The sequence below is a fragment of the Pneumocystis carinii genome (assembly GCF_001477545.1).
Source record: "Pneumocystis carinii B80 chromosome Unknown supercont1.11, whole genome shotgun sequence".
In the NCBI taxonomy this organism is placed as follows: domain Eukaryota; kingdom Fungi; phylum Ascomycota; class Pneumocystomycetes; order Pneumocystales; family Pneumocystaceae; genus Pneumocystis; species Pneumocystis carinii.
The window spans coordinates 119,122-137,017 of record NW_017264723.1 but is presented as its reverse complement, the minus strand read 5'-3'; the positions used below and the strand labels follow the sequence as shown (position 1 = coordinate 137,017).

General features: G+C 29.9%; 7 protein-coding genes across 7 annotated transcripts; 3 read left to right on the top strand and 4 right to left on the bottom strand.

Annotated features, from left to right (window-relative positions):
- Positions 1–450: 450 nt before the first annotated feature.
- T552_02499 (S-adenosylmethionine synthase) lies at positions 451–2,012 on the bottom strand. Its single transcript, XM_018371038.1, has 8 exons — positions 1,943–2,012; positions 1,872–1,900; positions 1,727–1,821; positions 1,524–1,673; positions 1,413–1,476; positions 1,004–1,367; positions 606–960; positions 451–559 (listed from the first exon to the last, which is right to left on the bottom strand). The coding sequence occupies exons 1-8, from the start codon at positions 1,965–1,967 to the stop codon at positions 496–498; spliced, it is 1,146 nt and encodes a 381-aa protein (XP_018225198.1). The 5' UTR covers positions 1,968–2,012; the 3' UTR covers positions 451–495.
- Positions 2,013–2,224: 212 nt separating this feature from the next.
- T552_02498 (hypothetical protein) lies at positions 2,225–7,571 on the bottom strand. Its single transcript, XM_018371037.1, has 18 exons — positions 7,544–7,571; positions 7,149–7,233; positions 6,783–7,097; positions 6,513–6,734; positions 6,417–6,467; positions 6,334–6,374; positions 5,719–6,285; positions 4,733–5,674; positions 4,469–4,686; positions 4,407–4,428; positions 4,331–4,363; positions 4,189–4,275; positions 4,055–4,144; positions 3,855–4,004; positions 2,891–3,808; positions 2,642–2,848; positions 2,415–2,590; positions 2,225–2,369 (listed from the first exon to the last, which is right to left on the bottom strand). The coding sequence occupies exons 2-18, from the start codon at positions 7,213–7,215 to the stop codon at positions 2,270–2,272; spliced, it is 4,206 nt and encodes a 1,401-aa protein (XP_018225197.1). The 5' UTR covers positions 7,216–7,233; positions 7,544–7,571; the 3' UTR covers positions 2,225–2,269.
- A 280-nt stretch (positions 7,572–7,851) lies between these two features.
- T552_02497 (hypothetical protein) lies at positions 7,852–10,430 on the top strand. Its single transcript, XM_018371036.1, has 15 exons — positions 7,852–7,951; positions 8,018–8,044; positions 8,089–8,116; positions 8,168–8,246; positions 8,290–8,620; positions 8,667–8,793; positions 8,842–8,938; positions 8,980–9,439; positions 9,487–9,597; positions 9,643–9,878; positions 9,919–9,966; positions 10,013–10,141; positions 10,191–10,248; positions 10,297–10,343; positions 10,393–10,430. Exons 1-14 carry the CDS (start codon positions 7,898–7,900, stop codon positions 10,336–10,338), a joined length of 1,827 nt encoding a protein of 608 aa, XP_018225196.1. The 5' UTR covers positions 7,852–7,897; the 3' UTR covers positions 10,339–10,343; positions 10,393–10,430.
- Positions 10,431–10,644: 214 nt separating this feature from the next.
- On the bottom strand, positions 10,645–14,265 carry T552_02496 (hypothetical protein). Its single transcript, XM_018371035.1, has 13 exons — positions 14,224–14,265; positions 13,970–14,180; positions 13,826–13,920; positions 13,585–13,777; positions 13,260–13,516; positions 13,129–13,218; positions 12,765–13,087; positions 12,306–12,721; positions 12,019–12,266; positions 11,871–11,977; positions 11,563–11,829; positions 10,984–11,517; positions 10,645–10,937 (listed from the first exon to the last, which is right to left on the bottom strand). Exons 2-13 carry the CDS (start codon positions 14,112–14,114, stop codon positions 10,691–10,693), a joined length of 2,922 nt encoding a protein of 973 aa, XP_018225195.1. The 5' UTR covers positions 14,115–14,180; positions 14,224–14,265; the 3' UTR covers positions 10,645–10,690.
- Positions 14,266–14,521: 256 nt separating this feature from the next.
- Positions 14,522–15,556, top strand: T552_02495 (hypothetical protein). Its single transcript, XM_018371034.1, has one exon. The coding sequence runs from the start codon at positions 14,568–14,570 to the stop codon at positions 15,510–15,512; it is 945 nt and encodes a 314-aa protein (XP_018225194.1). The 5' UTR covers positions 14,522–14,567; the 3' UTR covers positions 15,513–15,556.
- A 133-nt stretch (positions 15,557–15,689) lies between these two features.
- On the top strand, positions 15,690–17,361 carry T552_02494 (hypothetical protein). Its single transcript, XM_018371033.1, has 3 exons — positions 15,690–15,735; positions 15,801–16,376; positions 16,438–17,361. Exons 1-3 carry the CDS (start codon positions 15,723–15,725, stop codon positions 17,313–17,315), a joined length of 1,467 nt encoding a protein of 488 aa, XP_018225193.1. The 5' UTR covers positions 15,690–15,722; the 3' UTR covers positions 17,316–17,361.
- T552_02493 (hypothetical protein) lies at positions 17,337–17,790 on the bottom strand. The gene has a single exon (XM_018371032.1). The coding sequence runs from the start codon at positions 17,746–17,748 to the stop codon at positions 17,374–17,376; it is 375 nt and encodes a 124-aa protein (XP_018225192.1). The 5' UTR covers positions 17,749–17,790; the 3' UTR covers positions 17,337–17,373.
- Positions 17,791–17,896: the final 106 nt, after the last annotated feature.

The window sequence follows — 17,896 nt, the reverse complement described above, 5'->3', positions numbered from 1 at the left end:
ATTAGAAATAATGGTTTATACTCAGAATTTGTATGTTATTGAACCATTGAATATAATTTTTAAATATTTATCAATGAAACTTGGCAAAACTATTAAATAAAAATCCATATTCTTATACCCAACTATCATAACCCACTTGATCTTTTTGAGAAAAGTAATAAGATAAATTTGAATATTTTATAGACTATTTACCCATTGTATACCCGCTTCATCAATCTAGTAGAAATATTACAAGATTCATAATAAAGTCATTAGTCTTGCACTAGAATTTCATAAGCTCAAATCAATCCTATATTACAAGATTTTAAAATATAACAAAAAATATAGAAATTAAATATCATATCTAAAGAAATTATAAAACCCTTATATTCTATAACCATAAAAATATTCTAGTAACTTAAGATAAGCCAATATATATATTATGTCATAATACATAAGAATTTCATATAAAATAACCCACAAAAAATCCCCAATATGAACATTCTGAGAATTAAATCAAAACACTAACTTTTTAGGTTTTTCCCATGGAAAAGACTGGTCAGTAAAATGCCCATAACATCTATTTCATAATTTAGAAACGAGGAAATCTTAAAAAAAATACATACGCAGTTTTAAAATAAATTGGAAGCTGCAACCCAAGTTCTTTAACAATAACACCTGGTCTTAAATCAAAATTTTTCTTTACAATTTCAACGAGTTCAGATGAAGTTTTTTTACTTGTTCCATAATGTTCAACAAAAATACTTAAAGGATAAGAAATACCAATTGCATATGAAAGCTGAACAAGACACCTTTTGCACAAACCAGATGCAACAAGAGATTTTGCTACCCATCTTGCTGCATAAGTTGCACTGCGATCAACTTTAGAAAAATCTTTGCCCGAAAAAGCACCACCACCATGTGCACCCCATCCTCCATAAGTATCAACAATAATTTTTCTTCCAGTCAAGCCCGCATCACCTTCCTTTTTAAATAATAATAATAATAATAGAATTAAATATACCCTGGGGCCCTCCAATAACAAATCTACCAGATGGCTGAATATGATATATAGTTTTTTCATCTAAATATTTTGAAGGAATAACCTTTTTGATAATTTTTTCTAAAATCTCTTCACGAATCTTTTCAGTAGAAACTGTATCAGCATGTTGCGTAGAAATAACAATAGTATCCACACGAACAGGAACTACCATCCCATTTCCCTGCTCATATTCAACTGTAACCTGTGTTTTCGAATCCGGACGTAGCCACTTTATCTCGCCACTACGTCGGGCTTCTGCAAGCGCCTTATTTAACTGATGAGCAAGTAAAATACTCAATGGTAGTAACTCTTCTGTCTCATTCGTGGCATATCCAAACATAATACCCTTATATACCCTTCAACAAAAAAATATTAAAAAAAGCAAATCTACCTGATCTCCCGCACCAATACATTCTAATGATTTTTCTAAATGAAGTCCTTGTGCAATATCAGGACTAATAAAACCATCAGAAAAAAAAAAAAAATCAATAATCCTATTTACGATTGTTCTTCAATAGCAAGAAAAATATTACATGTTTTATAGTCAAAACCCTTATCCAAGCTATCATAACCAATATTTTTGATCGTTTCACGAACTATTTTTTTATAATCAAGAGAAGCTTTAGTAGTGATTTCCCCAAAAATAATAACTCTATTTTAAGGATTTCAATCAAATAAATCCATATAAATCATAGTTTTACTTGCATTTCAGTTTTTATAGCTGTCTCACAAGCAACTCTAGAATTTGGATCTTCTTTTAAACATGCATCCAAAATAGCATCAGATACTTGATCACAGATCTTTTAAGAAATCCTTAATTTTTATTATTTTTAATAAGAAAAAATAAAACCTTGTCAGGATGACCTTCACCAACAGATTCTAAAGATATATTAAAAATATTATTTTAAAGATCTGATGTACCAGAAGTAAATAAAAACCTGGACATGACTTTCTAAATAATCCTTAACGGTTTTTTTTCTGAAAATTTACGTTTTTTTCCGGGTAAAATCAAAACCTGCGGATAAAAATGATTAAAATAAACATAAAAAAAGATAATCAACACAATCTCAAACATACCCATAAATCCAGATAATTCTCTTGTATATTTGAATAAATACTTTTTTGTAAAAAAAAGATATATCCTAAATAAGTTTTAGAAAAAAACGTATATAAAAAAATACTTATCATAACTATTTTTTAAAAAAATTAAAAATCAATATGCCTAAAAAAGGCCAAATATTTTTAAAATTAAGTGTTAAAATCCTTCCTTCCTGCTATAAGTTTATTATACATATTTAATAAATGAATATAAGGAATTTTTTTTGGCCAAAAGTAGCTTGTAAATACCCTGAGGAAAATAAATTACTTAAAAATAGATATTTTTAAGAGTTACCATAAATGTTTTTTTAAGCGATCTTTATCAGACTCGGATCGTGATGCTACAGTTGTTTCAATAAAATCACCAACTGTTGTTAAACATTCTTTTAAAATCATTGCGAGTTTTGTTCTATCTGTATCCTTATCCTTTTTTAAGGTCTTCAATTGTTTTCGAACAGGATGTAATATTCTCTAATTTTGTATTTTAAGTATTTATTTTACCAAAATAATGAATTACTATACCTTACAATCGTCTTCGTCCATACTAGAATGTTCGCTTTCATCATCAAAATCGTAGTTTTTCTCTGTATTCACATTATCTTGAGTTTTTGTCCTTTTATCATTCTTTATTTTTGAAGATTGTTTAAATGAATGAAGATCATGATTTGTATTTCTAGATTTCGACTGTTGCGATGATCCTGATGAATGGATATTATGATTGTTTTTTGCCTTTTTAATATAAGAATGATTCAAAAACGTAAGATTATGTACCTTTCTATCTATTACTAATATATTGTTTGAGGAACTTGTCGTTTTTACTTCAAGAATCTCTCGTGCAAGATTCAATAAATATTCACCACGTCTTACAAGATGAGTAGGACCAGGAATCAATTTAGAATCCTTTAATTCTTTGGTTTCTTTATGATCATCTTTTTCTGTTCTATCATCGTCTAAAAATATTTTATCTTGCATGTTCAAATCGGGATCATCTTTTATAGAAGACCAGGAACCGAATCCATACCTATCGATTCCAATTAATAGCATAGCATCTTCTCGTTCTCCCCATTGACATGACCATCCATGAACTGCTTTTACTTGCCCAGGTATACGAAAGACTTTTGAATCAACGTCTTTAACTAATTGATGAACAAAACGCAAATCTTTTGCTCTTTGTATGACTGTTTCTGCATTAATATTTTTTACTCCCTTATACTCTATAAGAAGAGCTTTTTTTGGTTTCGAGTTTTGATTCGATGTAGAATTCTCAACATCTCTATTTTCTGCTTCTTGATTAATTATCGCCTGCTTACAAACTTTAAAAAGTTCTTGAACAATTAAGCGTATTTTTTCAGGAGGCATTTGACTGGGCAAATCTGCTTCTCTAATAACTTCTTCCCAACGATCCAATGGTGACCCAAATTTTAAAATAGCCCTATAAAGATTGCGAATTTCTTTTTCATTTAATTGTCTTAATTTCGGGTCAACTTTCTTTAATTTCTTATTCGAATTATTATCCTTAATTGATAGAATTTCAGGATGCTTGACAGTTCTTTTAGTATTCATAGATATTTGTTCCTGCAAAAACTCTTCATCTTGTTTCAACTTTTCTTCGGCTTCAATTCTATTACGCTCTTCTTCAGGAATTATATCCTCCCATGTAATATCGGTCTTGTAATCGGTAACTTCAAACTATTTCATAGGTTATAACATAAAAATTTAAATAATATAAATAAACTTGTTTTAAAAATTCTTCTCCTCCCATGCTTGCTCCTCCAACATCCTGTCCAATATCATGATTTTCAGCATGTTCTAAGACATCATCTAAGTTCATATCTTCTAAACGTTTCTGATTATCATTATCTTTAAACATATTTAATGCACCAAACTAATTAAATATTCAAAACTACATCACTTTAAACAATAGTGATTATTTACCTTGAGAATAGCACTCAATTCTTGCGCTGTGAATTTATCTGCTTTCCCTGAGTTTGATTTATCTGTAACGCCTAAAGAAATAATTGCATACTATAATTTTATAAACTAAAAAAAAAAAAAAGCAAAATAAATACTTCCAAAATCATTTTTCTTCTAGCTCGTTCTAATATATCTTCTTCTACCGTATCTTTAGAGACAAATCTATAAACCATAACATGCGACTAGTTTAAATCAATATAAGATAAACAGAGATATATATGAATAAATCTTATAAACCTTTTGCCCAATTCTATGTGCCCTAGCCATTGCCTATATTTTTTAGCAAAAAAAATACAAGATAAAATAAAAATACTTGTAAATCCGCCTGAGGATTCCTAAAATAGTTAAAAATAAATCAAATATTTATTTATATACCAATCTGAATCAAAAATAATCACTGTATCTGCAGTCATAAGATTTATTCCAAGACCTCCTGCTCTAGTACTCAATAAAAATACAAAATCAGGACTACCGCTAGCATTAAAATGATCAATAGACGCTTTTCTAATAGATGCAGACACAGTTCCATCTAAGCGCTGAAAAGAAAGACCGCGAAAAACTAAATAATCACCTATAATATCTAACATACGAACCTACAAATTAATTTGAAATATTTCTAAGGAAAAAAAAAAGACAAACCATTTGACTAAATATCAAAACTCTATGGCCATCCCTTTTTAGTCTAGTAAGAAGTTTATCAAGTAAAATCATTTTTCCACTATTTATTATTATTCCTCTTAAAATATCCTCACGATTTCTTTTTGATCCAATACTGTTTAACCAATTTTCTTCAGCATTAGGAAAAAGATATGGATGATTGCTAGCTTTTTTTAACTCAATAACAATATTTAATAAATTCAATTGACTATTTCCCGTAGACATACTTAATGCCCTATAATTACGTGTTAAAATATTTTTATACCAATATGTCTGTAGTTCAGATAGTTCAACCCTTAAAATTCTTTCAGATTTAGATGGAAGAGATTTCTCTACATCTTTTTTCAATCTACGTAGAATATAAGGCTGTAATCTTTTATGAAGATCCCTAATGTAAGCTTCTTGTTCAGCATTAGGTGCTTCAAAATTTAATTCCCTATCAATTTCAAATTTCTTGGGCATCAAAAAATCTATCAACGCTGCTAATTCCTTAATATTATTTTGCAGAGGTGTTCCGGTAATTAAAAGACGATTTACAGTCCTAAAGTCCCTTAGAGATTCATAAAGTTGCGATTCACTATTTTTAAGTCTATGTGCTTCATCTACAGCCATGTATTGCCATTTGATTTGATTTAATTCAGATTTGTCCTTGAGAATATATTCATAAGTTGTAATTAGAATATTAAATTTTATTTTTTTGGGATTTTTATCAATATAAAATTCATATTCCTGAATAGTTCTTCTAGCTTCTGAATTTCCTATATATATAATACTATTTAAATCAGTTGCCCATGTTTCTAAGTTTTCTTGCCATGCAGGAATAGTTGATAATGGTACTACTATTAAAAATGGACCATGAATATGCAAAGAATGCACAAGATATGACAAAAAAGAGACGGTCTGAGCCGTTTTACCCAGTCCCATCTACTAAAATTAGAAACATATACATACGTATAGATAGAAAATACCTCATCAGCCAAAATCCCATTCTCATTTTTTGACCATAAATATGCCATCCAATTCACACCTGTTAATTGGAAATCCCTTAATTCACCATTCTTGATATATTCGGGTTGAACATCAAGCTTTTTAAACTTTGGTCGAGAAGAACCATATGAAACGCTTTCATGAGGAAGAATATGACTTAGAGATCGATTCAAATATTTATCAATTTGTTCTTGCGCATTAAAAATAAAAGAAGCGCATTCCCATGTACACGAGTCATAATAAAGCTGTTTCCATTTACAAAAATATTCAGTATGAGGATGTTCATCAAATTTGCAACTTTTAACAATTCTTGAAGAAACAATTCTATCAACAGTTTGATATTCAACTAAAAGATTTCTACGCCTTTCACTCTCAATATCCATGGCTTCAATATATTCAGAACTCGTTGTAGGGTTTTCTCTTATTTGCTTATCTAAATCAATATACTGTTTTATATAATTATCTACTTTTTTCCATCCTCGAAATTTTTTCAAATTATCATATGTTTCCCATGAATCATGAAGATGGGAATGATTCTTCCATTTAACCTAATTATATCAATAAATATGATAAAGATATAATTAGTAAAAAATTACAAGATATTCCGAAGCATGCCAATTATTAAATTCATTAGAATCTAAATAATATTAACCCAATAATAGCTACGAATAAAACATACTATCTTTATTAATTTGACGATGATCCAATACTGCGTCAATACTATCTTGAGCTATATTATCATCAAAAAATATTAAAAAAAAATAAAAAATAATACTTTCTAATGATTTTGATGACTTTTTCTCATAAAAATAATTATTATCATCATCATTCGTAAAATCAAGCTCATCATCCATAGAATTCTCATTATAATTACATGTTTTCGAATTCCTATTAGAAAATCTCAATTCATCCTTTAAAAACACTCGATTCTTTTTTCTTGATTTGTCACTAAAATCACTCTCATACGATTCAACTGACGATTGTATTGATTGCGTCCCTTTCATCAATATAAGAAAAATTTCATATTTTACATAAAATATATTACTCGTATGGTTTTTCTTCCTTCTTTTCTTAGATACCATTCCATATTCATCTGAAATACGCTCATCCGATGATTCCATATTCATATTACGAACTTGTTCATTTCGTGTTCTCTCTGACCTTCTCAACCCATATATCGAAAAATTCTGCGTTTCCAGCCGCTTTTTCGCCTTTTCCTGATTCTTCCTCTTCGATCGAGGAATCTCTTCCATTTCCTCCCTCTCACTCTCATTATCTGACAAATTATAATCTTTGTCATTCATATTATCCTCTGTTTCCGATATAAATTCCTCGCTCAAATTACTCATACCACCACTCTCTAATCCCCTATTAAATACATATAAAAAACCCTTTTTTTATCTATAAAAACCCTCTAATCCCCCCATATTCCTCTCCGGTCCCTTATCCATTCTTTCTGATAGATCTTCATCTACCATTATTTCTAGAACCTGTAACTAAAAACCATTAATATCCATTATTTTCCCTATAAAATGGTGTAATTTAATAGCCGATGCCTCTCAGGAATACTCCTCAATTCTAACATCTTTATAAATCCTTATTTTGCCATTTTTCCACGAAAAATTGGCCTTTTTTCCTGCTTTTTTCGCATCCTCCTATATAATTCTGGCTCCCCGCTTTCATTTAATACAAAAAATACCCCAAAATCCCTCTTTTTTAGCCTTTTTAGCGGATTCATTGCCACATATAACCCTTCATATTACGCCCATTTCCTCCCTTTATAACCCCTTTTTAATGCGTACTTACTTATATATAAGCTAAAATATAACCATATAACAGGTTCTTAGTGAGTCTTGCTCCTAATTCCCTGATATTTCTTATTATTTTTTCTTAAGCTTGGTCGGAAGTCCGAATATCCTTAGATTTAAAGTGAGACGTCGAGAGTCGTCATTAATAAGCATCGAGGAGAGGCAACGACAAAAAAACGAGTGAGGAGGATTTTTTGAAAAAAAGGGTAAAGGAGTAGGAATTAGTGAAAAATAAGTGTTTATAATGAATGTTTGAGCCTGATATTATATGGATAGGTTTTTTTTTGAAGAAAAACGGGTGAAAAAAGGCTGAGATATTGAAGATATTAAATATTGTTAAATAAAACGGAAAATGTCGAGGAAAACACAGACAGGAAGCTCAGAAAGACTTACTAGAGTTGCGATTGTATGTTTTTGTGTTTTTTTTCCGGAAAAAAAACGTGTAAAAATGCTGAAATATGATGGATTATAGGTGAATAGTGATAAATGCAAGCCCCGAGTAAGTTTGAGAGAATATGAGAGTGAAATGCTGAGATTATGGAGAAATGTCATCAGGAATGCAAAAAATCGTGTATTTTTGTGTATTTTTTTCGAAAAATTAGGAGGATTGATAGATATATAGGCCCGGTTGTTCGTGGTGGAAAATTATGTATAGAAGTGACACCAGAGTCCAAGATCTCATGGATTTCAGAATCTCTGTGGTATATATATATATATATTGTTTTTTCGGCTAGAAAAAAGCAGTATTGGATGTGGAATATGTGTTAAACGATGTCCTTTTGGAGCTATTCATATTATTAATTTGCCTACAAATTTAGAATCCAAAGTTACACATAGATTCTCGGGAAATTCGTTTAAGCTGCATAGATTACCTACACCTAGACCGGGACAAATTCTTGGTTTAGTAGGAGCAAATGGTATTGGAAAATCTACAGCACTTAAGATTTTAGCGGGAAAATTGAAGCCTAATCTTGGTCGATACAGCAATCCGCCTGATTGGGAAGAAATTCTTAGATATTTTAGGGGGAGTGAACTTCAAAATTATTTTACTAAAGTTTTGGAGGATAGTTTAAAAGTAATATATAAATAAGAGTATTTTAGTTGTTTAACATTTGAAAAAGGCGGTGGTTAAGCCTCAATATGTTGATCATATTCCGAAAACTATTCAGGGCACGGTTAAAACTGTTGATGAACTTCTTGACTTTAAATTAGAAAAAAATAATAAAGAAGAAATCATTGATATTCTAAGTAATAACAACGTTATATATATAGTTATTATTTTTAAACGTTTTAAAGGTTTAAGAGATATACTTAAACGTGAAGTAAATCAGCTTTCTGGTGGAGAATTACAGCGTTTTGCAATTGCAATTGTTTGTATTCAAAAAGCAGACATGTAGGTTGTTTTATAAATTTTTACTGTTTTATATTTTTTAGATATATGTTTGATGAGCCATCATCATATTTAGATGTAAAACAACGTTTAAACGCAGCAAAAACAATTAGATGGTCTCTTAGTCCTGACAATTATATTATTGTTGTTGAACATGATTTATCTATTCTTGATTATCTTTCAGATTATATATGTGTTTTGTACGGAATGCCATCAGTTTATGGCGTAGTTACTTTGCCATTCTCTGTTAGGGAAGGGATAAACATATTTTTAGATGGAAATATTCCTACAGAAAATTTACGCTTTAGAAGTGAATCATTGCAGTTCAAAATATCAGATTCGTCTGATATTTTTTCACTGGAGAGGAATAAAGCATATGTATATCCTTCAATGACAAAAAAACTTGGGGATTTTACACTTGAAATTGGCGCAGGAGAATTTACTAATTCTGAAATCATTGTTATGCTAGGAGAAAATGGCACAGGAAAAACTACATTTATTAAAGTTAACAATTATTTCTTCATTGATTATTTATTAAATATAAGATATAGCTACTAGCAGGGATTTTAAAACCTGATGGAAATGAACAAGTTCTAGGTTTAAGCGTATCTTTAAAACCCCAAAAAATTACACCGAAATTTCAAGGAACAGTTCGTACATTGGTAACATTTACAATTCTCAAATTGAATTGATTTTGACTAATCAAGTTTCTAAAAAAAATAAAAGCATCATGGTTAAATTCTAGTTTCCAATCAGATGTATGTAAGCCTTTGAACATTGAAAATATTGTGGATCATGAAGTCCAAGATTTATCTGGTGGAGAGTTACAACGTGTTGCCATTGTTTTGTGTTTAGGTCTTTCTGCTGATGTTTATTTAATTGATGAACCATCTGCATATTTAGATTCTGAGCAACGTATAATTGTTTCTAAAGTTATTAAAAGGTAACTATCAGTATTATGTTATTTTATACTAATACTTTAGGTTTATTTTACATTCTAAAAAAGCAGCATTTGTTGTTGAACATGATTTGTATAGTCATTGATTATATATTATAATTTTATTAATAAGAAAATAGTATCATGGCAACATATTTAGCTGATAGAGTGATTGTATATGAGGGTCAACCTTCAGTAAAGGTATATACTAATCCTCCTCAATCTTTAATAGATGGAATGAACTCTTTTCTATCAAACTTAGATGTTACGTATAATATTTTTTATGTTTCTATTCTTTTTTTTCTTAATGAATAATAGATTACGCCGGGATCCTAACACTTTTCGCCCAAGAATCAATAAACAAGATAGTCAAATGGTATATCTTTTGATTTTTATTTAAATTAATTTAATATTTTTTCTATAGCATCAAGAACAAAAAAGCTCAAAGAATTTTTTTAGTTTATAAAACAGGTTTTTTAGATTTGTACCATCAGACATTATAGTACTTACTAGATTTAAGGGTTATGCTATAAACTTTTAAAAGGTTATAATCTTTTAAAAAATTATAACATATAATTAACTATTCAATATTTTTTTGGGAATTGATATATTATTATTTAATAATAAACAATACTATATAAAAACAATATGTTAAGTTTTAAAATTTTTATTTTTTAAAACTATAATATATGTATAAATAAATCAATATAAAACCAAGTTTTAAAATATTGAATTAAATATCATATTCCTAATAAAAATTTAAAGGTCTATACATTATAATTACTTCAATTATAAACTATTATATTTCATTATCCATATTATAGTTTTTTTATGAATTGTATATTAATTTTTTTTCTTCCAATGGATTCTTTAACCAGAAATATTTTGACCCTACATTTATCAAAAACACCAATATTTAATATACCCTCAGAAAACTCATTATCTATATTGAAAATATCTGATTTCAATTGACTTATTACAAGACTGTAAGATTCTGGATCAAATAAAACAGCTGATTCTGACCTACAAATATCCCGCGTATATACTAATCCTTCTATTCCAAGACTAAAACCTTAGCATTTCGAATATTAAAAGGACTTTATATGATTACCTTGAAACGAAAACAACAAATCCATTTTTAAATACTTTTATAACAAACGCGTCTTCATAAATTTCTTTTTCTAATGTTCGAGAAACATAATATTCTATACTAGATCTTCCTACCATTTGTCCCATACGGTGTTTATGGTTAATATTTTTACAGATTTTCTCCAATTTAGGTTTATCCTGCAAAATTGATTGTAAAGATTCACAACCAATAGCAACAGCTAACTGGCGATGTGTTATTATATCTGCATAACGACGAATCGGGCTAGTCCAATGTGTATATATATTAACTGCAAGACCATAATGTCTAAATTCGGAATAATGATAATTTCCAGCATAAAAATATTCTGCTGATGACATACATCTTGTAACCATTATTCTTAATAACGTATTAAAATATGGTTCATCAGGATCCACACATTTATCAAGAGAGACAGCCAAAGTTTTAGATGACTCAGTATTTAATATCATATTCCGTCTTACTTTAAGAATATCTCGAAGTGTTTCAAAATTTTCCTTAGGTGGAGCAACATGACGCCTAAGAAAATGTCAATATTATTCTAATTTATTATTTTATTATTACCGTAATATTGCAAATTCCGGATATGCTTCATATATTTTATGTGCTACTGAAATATTAGCTAATAACATAAATTCCTCAACCAGAAAATTTGTTTCATAAAGTTTTTTAGATTCAAAAGTAATTCTATCAGAAGTCTCTGTCCCAATTTCAAGTTTTAATTCGGGACTAGTAAGATTCAAAGCACCATTATCATATCTTTTTTGACGAAGTTTTCTAGAAAGCATAAGAAGTGTCTTCATAGAAATAGACAATTCATTATTTTGTATACTAAAATCATAAGAAAATATAAATATTAATAATTTTTATACTTATTATCTATCTCAAACTGAGCCTTTTCATAAGTAAAAGCCGAACGTGATTTTATTACAGATTTTACAAATTCAGTTTTAACAATTTCCGCTTCAAATGTTATTTCCTAAAAATATTAGCGAATTATTATTTAAATATCATAAATACCCATATGACAGAAAAAGCAAATCTTTCAACACCAGGTTTTAAAGAACATAAATTCGTCCCTAGTAATAATGGCAACATATCTATTCGCTTGTCCACAAGATATACAGTTGTTCCTCTTTCTGATGCTTCTACATCTATAGCAGTACCTGGCTTTACGAAATATGAAACATCAGCAATATGAACTCCCACTTCAAAATTTCCATTTTCTAAAGGCCTTGCATGAAGAGCATCATCAATATCCACGCAGCCTATAAATCAGTATTGCAAAAAAATAAACATTTACAAACCAGGAGGATCAATGCTACATATAGGAAGATGACGAAAATCCCTTCTTTTCTCCCAATCGCTAGGTGTCATAACAGATGATACCTCCCATTTATCCCCTTCAGATGGTAGACAATCTAAAACACTTTTCGGAAATGGAGAATGTTGTATATCATATTCAATCAATAAAGCTTCCATTTCAGTTTCATTAACCTCTGATTTTCCTAACGAGCGAACAAAATGACCTCTAGGATATCTAGAATCCCTGTCCCATGCATCGATATTAACCAAAATCTTCTGATCTAATAAAACTGGCCCTTGTCTTGTTTTAATACGTATTTTTGGAATACGTTTATCTGTAGGAATAAAAAATATGGTTTGTTGAATCCTAGTATTATTTGACACAACGACAGATTTAGGATCTATTTGACCGACATAACTATTAATTATAAGTATAAACTAACAAAATAATAGGAAATTACTTTTTCCAATTTCTTTTAATAATACCAACAACTTTTCCTGTAGGAAAAATATTATCTGCTTTTTTTTGCCCACGTTTTAAAACACAATACTCGCTTATAATCTCTTGTTGATCTTTTTGCGTTATAACTTCTTCTGATTCTTCTACTTCAGCATTTTCATTTACTGATAAAGTTTCTTGTTCAATTATTTTAGATGTTAAAGTTCTCCATTGTTCTTTCTTAAAAATTTCTATAGCTACTATATCTCCTTGAATAGCTCTATTAATGTTTTCCTTCCCAAGAATAATAACAGGTTTTTCAAAATTAGATACCGAAACATTTGCCTGTTTTAATTAAAAAAATTTAACAACTACAAAGCAATTACCTCTAAAAAATTATATGGATTGACATTAAATTCCCCTTGATATAATTTACCCGTTTTTATACCATTTGATATAGATGAACATGAATAATACTATATTTATAAGATATTAAAAAGTTAAAATTATAAAATACTTCAGGATATAAAAAAATTCCCTTCTTCGAATGTGGATCTACCTCTGAAACTGATGTTATCATATCAAAAAGTTCATCAGAATTAGAAAACTCTGAAAGATATTCTTCTATAGAATATGCATTTATTCCTTCATCCTTCGCCTTAGATCTATTCTCTTTATCATCCGTCAAAAGTAAAACCCCCGGAACCACCGTCTTTGTACCACGTGTCACCTCCTTCAAATGCGATACATACCATTTACATGCTGTTCGAATAGCTAATATCCTATAAGAAAAAAAATAATAAAAATATACACCTTTCCTCGATCATTTCTATCATTCATACTCTCTTCTTCCTTACGCTCCACATATGTCTCTAAATGAAACTCATTATGAAAAACATAAAAACGTTTATCCATAGATGCTACATATTGACGAAGAAAACTATATGCAGAAAGACTCTGCTTTTTCAGATCCTCTAATACAGTCTGGAGGATTATCATATCATTAAAAACGCCCTCTTTTTCAATAAGACTCATCTAATATTATCATTTTTTCCTCCTCAACCAACTTTCTTAAAAACTAACACAATAATAAAGGACTTTCGCGTCCGGTACAACATAACATCCATTTCCAAGTCCATTCAACGCTTTTGGAGCCGATGAAAGCGTAGATATCTCTGCTAAACTATACATTAATTTTTGACTTTCTATCTCCCCCAAAAAAACGACCTGGACGCTCAGAAAAAGGCGGAAAAATGCTACACGGGATACATATCTGTGATCCACATGGTATATCTCTTCTTAAATACCGTTCTCTCACTGTTTTTAGGACCTTTTTTCCACGACATTGGATAAACACATCTTGACTAAACATTCCCGAAAAATGCGTCTAGAAACCCCATTAAAAAACAATTATACCCATTATACCCCCAAAAAAACACTGTTTTTATTTATATATGCATAAAAAAACGCGTATTTCTTACCTTTTTTCTCAAAAAACCTCTCCCCGTTTTTCTTGGTCGTCGTCGACGTATACGAAAATCCCCTCCTACGACGTCAAAAAAAAGTGTTTGGCCCATCAGCTTATATAAAGGGCTAAGAAACACTATAAAGAGGTCTTTAACAGACAAAACATATTCTACGGAGCCCTTTCTGATATTCTGAGAGGTTATTTGGAGGTTTTATTGGGTCTTTTAAGGGAAAAATATTGATCAACATAGAGGTTAATTTGATATACAAAAAAGAGCGGAGAAAATAGGCGAAATAGGAGTGGAAATAAGGTTTATAGGACCGTAGAGGTGTTTTATGAGGGGTTTAGTGCGATGTAATGTCAATTGAACCGATTGGAAAGGCCAATTATGGGCCACCAAGGCGTCTTTTAGATGATGACGAGATATTTCTATTAGAAGAGCTTGATATAGTGAGAAACAGGTCGATAGAAGAGGAGAATATAGTAGAGGAGAGTAAGGAGTGGTTTGATGGGGAAAAAAGTCCATATATTAAGTGTAAAGACGATATATTAGAGGAAAAAGATATAGAGCTTCGTAGCACGTTATCTCGTGCAGAATTGTTAGTAGGACGGTTAACTAGTAGTGGGGATGAGTATCTGGATATAGAGGTAGATTCGCTGGGCGAAGAAAAGGTGGATCGGAATGGATATTTAAAAGGAGGACGTAAATATAATGGTAAAACATTTGAGGTAGTAGGGCATGGAAAACGATTATTTATGCTTGGAACAGAGGTGGCAAGAATTATGAATTATAGGGATTCATATCTTCTTTTTTTGAAGAACAAAACGCTTCGAAAAATTATGATATCACAAGAAGAAAAATATGATCTAATTTCAAAAGAAATCATTCCATATTCCTATAGATCAAGACAAATTGCAATTGTAAGTGCACGAAGCGTATTTAGACGTTTTGGTAGTCGTGTAATTGTTTCAGGAAAGCGTGGAAAAGATGATTATTTTGAACAAATGGCAAAAGATGCAGGTATACCTGTTGAAAAGTATATAGAAGATAGTGATCGACATAAATACCCGGTTTTACTACAACCATCAATACCTACAGTTAAAAACGATGATCAACAAGCAGAAATACAGCCATATAAGTCAACTGTCTTACTCAATTCCTTCTATAACGCAAATACTACTCCTTCACCGATCTTCAATATTGCTCAACATGCAAAATCTGCTGTAGAATTCAACAAACAAATAACTATTCAAAGAAAAGAAAGGGAGCATTGTTTTCATAAGCATTTTTACAAGCGTTAATTTTTTAAAAAACACTTCACTCATTAACTATCTTCTCAACATATTGTAGATAACCATTATATAATATTCACTTGTTTCAACAAACCAACAACATACACTCATTCTTAGGAAAATCTGTGTATAATTATGGGATTTTTAAAAACATATTTAAATGTACTTCTGGTAAGTCTGGATAGCTGATCTTAGGTATCAAGACAACCAAGAATATTGATGGTTTCTATAAGTAAGTATAAATGAGAATATATAATAAATAAGTACAGAAAGGATATGAACTAACGTATATGATAGAGAAGAAGAGCCGGCGACAGCCAGCACGGCTTAGATATGGTATTGAAAAGAAAGTTTCAGCTTTTCGTAAAAAACAGAAAAAAGAGGCTAAAAAAAGGCCTAAAAAGAAGAGAAAAACAGAGGAATATCCTATGATTCCTAATAGTTTTCCATATAAGGGCAAGATTCTTGCGGAAATTGAGGAAAAAAGCAAGTTTAAAGGAAAAAATTCTCAAAAAAAAGAATCTATGGAGGAAATAATGTTTCCCCATGTAAATACCATGGTAGAAGATTCAGTAACAGGTGAAAACGAGTTTTCTGGAGTAGAAGAAGATGATACTTGTGAAATTGATGAAGAAATTGGGTCATGGTATGGATTTTCAGAAGATGAAAGTGATAATCAAAGAATGGGGTGTATTAAAAGAGAGAAATCTCTTAAGGCTTTTAGTAAAACATTTAAAGAGGTAATAGAGGCATCTGATGTTGTTTTATACATTTTGGATGCACGTGATCCTCAAGGAACTCGGTCACAACAGGTTGAAGATCTAGTCTTACAAAATCATGAAAAAAAGCTTATATTTATTCTTAATAAGATAGGTAATTATTAATCATAAAGATGGTATATTTTTGTATTAATTTTATATTAATTTTATATTAGATCTTATACCATATGATAATCTTATGGAATGGTTAGCTTATCTGCGAACATCCTTTACATGTCTGCCTTTTCGAGCAGTTTCATCATTTTCTTCTCATTCTTTCAACAATACAGTGTTAAAACCACAATCATTGGCTTTTGATCTTATTAAATTTTTAAAATCATATGCACATAAGCAAAATTTAAAAAGATCATTGTTTGTAGGAGTAGTTGGTTATCCCAATGTTGGGAAATCATCAATTGTTAATTTCCTTGTGTCATGTTTGAATAGTGGAAATACGAAAAAACCATGTATTACAGGGTCAGAAGCAGGTATCACTACATCTATTAAACAGGTTAAACTAGATGATAAGATTAAACTTATTGATTCTCCGGGTATTGTATATCCTTTAAAAAGTGATGAACAGAAGAAAACATACAATACAAAGGCAAAAGATCAGGCAAGACTTATTCTTATCAACGCTATTCCTCCATCAAATATTACTGATCCTATTTATTGTGTTTCACAAATTCTTTGCAAACTTCATTCTAATTCTAATTTATATGAGAAACTTGAAAAATTCTACCAATTGCCGCCTATTGTTTCTATAAATAATGATATTACGACTGATTTTCTTGTTCATGTTGCTAAAAAAAGAGGTCGTTTGAAGAAAGGTGGAATTCCTGATCTTGAATCAGCAGCTAAAGCTGTCATTAATGATTGGTGCTCTGGAAAAATACAATGGTGGACTAATGCTCCTACAAAGAAAAAAAACAATATAACAACAAATAATGGTTCTTCTTCCATAATAGAAGATGATCCAATTCTTGTTACAGAATGGGCAAAAGAATTTGATTTGGACACAAAAGAAACACCAATGGAGATCAATAATGAATAAACAGCAATAACATTTTTACATAAAAAAACGCAATAAATACATAATTAACTGGTTAACTTTAACGTCTACCTTGGTATTTCCGGTTGATTAACAAAAATACTAACTCTCTAGTACGTTTTTTTGTGTCCTCAACTCTGGCTCGTGCAACTTCAATTCCATTTTTCCATATATAAATAATACATGATATGATTGCTACAAGAAAAAAAATACGAAGAAACACTTTAAAACCTCTAAATGCTCGTCCTAAAACATATAAAGAAACATAAAGTGTCAAAAGTGATAATGATATTGACGTCAAGTTAGGATATGTCTCAAATAATGATCGGAACGGATACAAACTAATCTCTTGAAGATATTCAAAAGATCGTTTTACATGAAGAAAAACTTCTTGGAATGAATCAAATACAAATTTTAAAATATTAGAAAAACCCATTAAAAATATCTAACTAATATCTAATATACTAAAACAATTTCGATCTCAACAAACATTTATATAAAAATAAAAAAATACAACACAAGAGATCTGATACAATAGGACTTCTTTTAAGATCCTAACTTATTATTTTATGGTATAGAAAGGA

Coding starts and splice junctions, on each gene's coding strand:
- T552_02499 (XM_018371038.1), bottom strand. CDS start 1,967: ATGTCCAGGTTTTTATTTACTTCTG. Junction 1,901..1,942: donor CAGGTTTTTATTTACTTCTG/GTACATCAGATC, acceptor ATATATCTTTAG/AATCTGTTGGTGAAGGTCAT. Junction 1,477..1,523: donor CTTGCTATTGAAGAACAATC/GTAAATAGGATT, acceptor TGGTTTTATTAG/TCCTGATATTGCACAAGGAC.
- T552_02498 (XM_018371037.1), bottom strand. CDS start 7,215: ATGGTAGATGAAGATCTATCAGAAAGAATGGATAAGGGACCGGAGAGG. Junction 6,286..6,333: donor GGCATGCTTCGGAATATCTT/GTAATTTTTTAC, acceptor TGATATAATTAG/GTTAAATGGAAGAATCATTC. Junction 4,687..4,732: donor TTTTGATATTTAGTCAAATG/GTTTGTCTTTTT, acceptor ATTAATTTGTAG/GTTCGTATGTTAGATATTAT.
- T552_02497 (XM_018371036.1), top strand. CDS start 7,898: ATGTCGAGGAAAACACAGACAGGAAGCTCAGAAAGACTTACTAGAGTT. Junction 9,440..9,486: donor GAAAAACTACATTTATTAAA/GTTAACAATTAT, acceptor TATAAGATATAG/CTACTAGCAGGGATTTTAAA. Junction 10,249..10,296: donor ATAAACAAGATAGTCAAATG/GTATATCTTTTG, acceptor TTTTTTCTATAG/CATCAAGAACAAAAAAGCTC.
- T552_02496 (XM_018371035.1), bottom strand. CDS start 14,114: ATGTTTAGTCAAGATGTGTTTATCCAATGTCGTGGAAAAAAGGTCCTA. Junction 13,219..13,259: donor GAATTTTTTTATATCCTGAA/GTATTTTATAAT, acceptor TTATAAATATAG/TATTATTCATGTTCATCTAT. Junction 11,830..11,870: donor CAGTTTGAGATAGATAATAA/GTATAAAAATTA, acceptor TTATGATTTTAG/TATACAAAATAATGAATTGT.
- T552_02495 (XM_018371034.1), top strand. CDS start 14,568: ATGTCAATTGAACCGATTGGAAAGGCCAATTATGGGCCACCAAGGCGT.
- T552_02494 (XM_018371033.1), top strand. Junction 16,377..16,437: donor ATTTATTCTTAATAAGATAG/GTAATTATTAAT, acceptor ATTTTATATTAG/ATCTTATACCATATGATAAT.
- T552_02493 (XM_018371032.1), bottom strand. CDS start 17,748: ATGGGTTTTTCTAATATTTTAAAATTTGTATTTGATTCATTCCAAGAA.